This window comes from Vicia villosa, linkage group LG3 (assembly GCF_029867415.1).
Source record: "Vicia villosa cultivar HV-30 ecotype Madison, WI linkage group LG3, Vvil1.0, whole genome shotgun sequence".
Classification (NCBI taxonomy): domain Eukaryota; kingdom Viridiplantae; phylum Streptophyta; class Magnoliopsida; order Fabales; family Fabaceae; genus Vicia; species Vicia villosa.
Window position 1 is genome coordinate 114,770,071 of NC_081182.1, and position 4,608 is coordinate 114,774,678.

The following is a 4,608-nucleotide window of genomic DNA, read 5'->3' on the forward strand; positions in this document are numbered from 1 at the left end:
TTTACAAAATATAAACCGCAAACCGAACCAAACCGTGCAGTTTTGTTAAAAGATGACCCAAACTAATCCGAACCAAATGCGGTTTTTTACGGTTTCGATTTGGTTTGGTTTGCAGTTTTCTATTGGGTTGGTTTGGTTTTGAACACCCCTATCTAGCTGTCACAAAAATCTCAAATTTTGACCAAGCATTCAAATAGGGCTTCATAACCAAGTCCTTCAAGCACTATGTTCTAATTCATCTTTTGGACAATTTATGAAGTTCAGATGCACACTTCTAAAGATGAGGATTTTTTTAATGGCGGGGGCGGGAAGGGATAACCCAACTTCTTCACTTGGAAGTGGTCAGCCAAAATGACCATTACAAACTAGCAATACAGGGAGAGGTCCGTCCAGCTAGCATGTCACCACACATTTAAAATGATTAAAAAAAAAAGTAATAAAAAAAGAGCACTCATCACCCTGTTAGGGTACTTATTAGTATTTTTCCCATATAAAATGGAAGGGCAAGAACCATGCTAGATGCTTTTTAAAACAAAACAAAAAAAGAAAAGAACAACATCAGAAAAATAAAAATAAAACGGTTGCATCACCTCAAAACTTACTTAAAATCTTACAATGACTGATCTTCTCCCCCTACAAATCATGATTTGGCAACAGAAAGGGACACAAGACCAAACTAGAGAGCTCCTGAATTATATGTGGGGTATGTAAAGGTACCAATATAATGAATAAATAAATACCATGAATACAACCAAAATCTCATGGAATCAAATCCAGATACTGTTTTGTTATGATTATTAAAAAAGAACTCCGGATATAATATAAAGGGAAAAAATAGTCCTCTCCGTATTGACGAATTATAGCTCTGCAAAAGAGAACTAGAGTGTGAACTACATTAAAAGACATTGGATGATATCCAATAAGTACCCAATTACTCAGGCATTTCTTCATGCCATGATCATTCATCTGTTTTGTTATCCTCAACTTCGTGTGTTACCCCAACTTCTGCTGGACGAAGTACGCGGTCATAAAGCATATATCCTGCCTGCAAATATAACCAAAGTAATCCCTTTTCATTCACATGCAAAACTATTATTTTAATTGATGGTATGAGATGGAGAAAGATTGTGAATGGAATGAAATGACAAATGGCAGGGTTTACAATTTTTATAAATTATCAATCAAACAAGACCAAAAGCATGATTGAGCTTATTATTGCTACACAAAGGGAAATAAAATCTCCTATAGAAAATGTTTGGAAAACACATGCCCTTTGACAATAAAATGAAAATAATCAGCATTTTGATGCAATAAACAGAAAGTTTGTCATAAATAATGACACATCAACCTAGACCTAAACACACGCCATTTGTCATAAATTACTATTGAAATTTAGTTGAAAAGACATTAACACCAGCAAATAGAAAACACGAACAATTTTGAAGGTCAAAACCAATTTTGAAATCGTAAAATAAAAACTGAATCATAATAACAACATACGATCATATGTAAAGTACCTTTAGAACAGCTCCAACAGTGCCTGGAGGCTTGGAAGCATCAGGTATTTGGAATATGGCATTATGCCTGTTTGGATCAAATGGTTCATTTGTAGGATCAAATTTTTCTACACCATGCTTTTTAAGCACCTGTAAACAAATAATAGGATTGAAAACCGTATTATCCATTTGAAGCACGTTTCTTCAAGAAAACAATAATACAATGCAACCAGTCTACTCTCCAAAACATGGTCGTCAATTTACAAGATTGTTGTTATTTATGTTTTTTTAACTTTACAATGCAGCTAATTCTATTAACTCTATACTATTCAAACTACACTATTACAAGTATTTTTAATAACTTGAATATTTAGTGGTATAGATGTATGGACTCATAATTAAACAGACGGGCACATCTAAGGTTTTTTATGTGTGTCGATGATCTATTGGGATTTTAGTATATTAGAGAAATCTCAATCTCTTGAGATTCTGATTCTATTCCTAACACTTGTTGGATGAGTAATAGGAACACTTTACTCTTAAATTGAATGATCGCATCTATAAATTATCGAAGCGTATTCATATGCTCTTGGAAGCATAACACAACCAAACACGGTGTGTGATTTCCTAGTTTTCTTTTGTTCTCTTCTAGTCTTCTAAGCGCTTTCATTAATTTACTAGACAACCAAGACTTGAACCCTCAAAGAGGATAAGGAAAATTCAAACCAGCACAATCAAACTTTCAGAATCCACCTATTTTCTATCACTTAACATAAATATAAATCAATCAAATGACTCAGAAAAGAGTGGACATAGATTAGCTTTGAATCTAACAAAACTAAAGAGCTACAGCATAAAGTAGAATAGTATACCTCTGCAAGTTGTTTCTCAGTCATTTCAACACCTTCCAGAAGCGTTTTCAGGAGTGGTGCGGCTTCATCAGATTCTTTAGGTGATTCAATTTTTGAAAAACTTTCCTTTACAACTGAGGAAGCTCTTCCCAGATTGTCAGCAACGTCCAGTAAACTCTTGGCGAAATTCTACATCACAATAGAAACCACTGAGCAAAGACTCGAAACTAAATCATTAGGAAGCAAGACAGCTACATCACAAAACAAAAAATGTCAAAACATAGACCTGTATAGCAAACTTTTTTGAATTCTCTGCATTGCGTTTAGTCCTGTCCATGACATTCTCCATCTCTGCGTAAGTACGTAAAACTTTATCCTGCATTTTTTCAATCTCTTTGTGCTTCAACTTCAAAAGTGCTTCCTTCTCAGTCACAAGCTTAATTAACTCGTCTCTGGATAGATCACATTCAATCTCTGAATCTGAATTAAAAAAATGAACACATTTTCGTTTAAACTCTCCACACTTTCTGTTGACAGATTGACATCGAAAATGAGATTCTGAAATAAACCTTAACCTGATTCTTTCGTTTGATCTTCACCATTATCTTCTTCATTCCGATTAGTTGCATTAGCCTCTTCACTTGTTTTTGAAGACTCCGATGAGGCCGAGGAAGAAAATCCAAATCTTGGAGTCAAGGATGAACTTATTGAAGGACAAAACAAATTGGCTTGAATTGGAATAACCTGGAACATTAGAAATCACACAGAACTTAATGAGAACTTAATGAAAACTAAAATTACTCAGACAGATAATTAAGGGGAAAACACGATCTAGGAATATACAGCAACAATAAATTAAAGGTTTTCTGTTAACCAATGTTTTCCCAGACGCAACTGCACGGTTGCTCTGAATAGTTGAAATCCATTTAAGAGGCTAACCTCTCCCAACCATGGTTTTAAATCATAAATTGCAATTGCGTCCGCAATATTGCTGATCCAGTAGCCTCCACAACCGCATCGGACCACAATTGCGGTCCGCCCGCCATTAGAAATCGCATCAGACAATTTCGCCCATGTTTTTTCAAGTATTTTAATCAAAACTCAAAATTTCAGAAACCCAAAGCCCGATTTACTCGCTATACAATAAACAATCTTAACATTAAGTGTTTTAATGGTTAATTTAAATCACCTCCCAATTAAAATTCACACTGCAATGGCCACAGTGAGCATCCCAGCAACCGCAATAACCGTATTCTAACTACAACAGCAATTTCACACCACGCTCCCAATATTTTTTTTCCATACATACCAACCACAGATTGAACCCGACCAAATGTACAAGAAACCTAAGTACCTACCACTTGGGTCATACAATCATGTTGTACAATAAATTTAAGGGTACCCTAAATTTAAACTTAGTTCAATAATTCCTACCCAAAACATAAAAAAAAAAGCAAAAGAAAATTTAGGGTGCAATAAATTTAAACTTAGTTGAATAATTCATAGACATGACATCACATAATATATATTAAAAAAAGAGAGAATCTAGGGTTTATGGTTTATGACTAAATCCTAAAACCCTAGCAAAACCCTACAATACAAAATTGAGAAAACAAATAACATTTTTCGTATTCAATAGTACAATAGAGATACCTTATTAGCTGATTGATGAGGAAAAGAACTGAATTGATGGAAGAAAGTGGTGGAGAGTGGTTGTGGCTTCTGCAAAGCAGAGAGAAGCGTGAAGCTTCTGGAAGCTCGAGAAAGTACCCTATAGATGGACATGGCTGAAGAAGAACAAGAAATTGAGAGGGTTGGGAAAAGGGGTTGGAGAGGGGAAGGGTTTATGAAACTGGGGCGGTGGTTTTGGAGGAAGAACGGAGAGAAAGTGAGGGGAAATTAATAAATGGTGGAAAATTTGCTTGGAAAGAAAGAAAGAAGAAAAGTGTGTTGGGTCGGGTCGACGGGGGATGTGGGTTTTGGCGTCGTGTAAGAATGGTGTGGTTGGAAAATTGAGATCAAATATTTTTCTTAATAATTCTTTTTTATCATTTTTAAAAATAAATCTAGTATTTGCTATTTTTTTTTAAATGTTAATTTTTTATTTTATTTTTGTAAAATCACAATGGTTGGTTTGTGAATGGTCCAACTTGGCATTAAATATCAAGAGGATAAGGAACAGACTCTAAGTCATACATCATTCATTACACCTTAAATAGCAAAACGCTCACTAGAGTCTCAACACATGACTGTCTGTAACT

General features: G+C 34.8%; 1 protein-coding gene across 1 annotated transcript; it reads right to left on the bottom strand.

The window, feature by feature from the left end:
• Positions 1 to 567: 567 nt before the first annotated feature.
• LOC131662373 (grpE protein homolog 2, mitochondrial-like) lies at positions 568 to 4,304 on the bottom strand. The gene is made up of 6 exons (XM_058932142.1): positions 4,001 to 4,304; positions 2,923 to 3,091; positions 2,634 to 2,827; positions 2,369 to 2,536; positions 1,518 to 1,646; positions 568 to 1,045 (listed from the first exon to the last, which is right to left on the bottom strand). Exons 1-6 carry the CDS (start codon positions 4,130 to 4,132, stop codon positions 959 to 961), a joined length of 879 nt encoding a protein of 292 aa, XP_058788125.1. The 5' UTR covers positions 4,133 to 4,304; the 3' UTR covers positions 568 to 958.
• Between the last annotated feature and the right edge of the window lie 304 nt (positions 4,305 to 4,608).

Bases quoted from the DNA above. Each gene is read 5' to 3' on its own strand.
- LOC131662373 (XM_058932142.1), bottom strand. From the start codon at position 4,132: ATGTCCATCTATAGGGTACTTTCTCGAGCTTCCAGAAGCTTCACGCTT. The intron at 3,092-4,000 runs GTATCTCTATTG...CTAATGTTCCAG, and splicing joins CTCATCAATCAGCTAATAAG to GTTATTCCAATTCAAGCCAA. The intron at 2,537-2,633 runs GTCTATGTTTTG...ATTGTGATGTAG, and splicing joins CAAAAAAGTTTGCTATACAG to AATTTCGCCAAGAGTTTACT.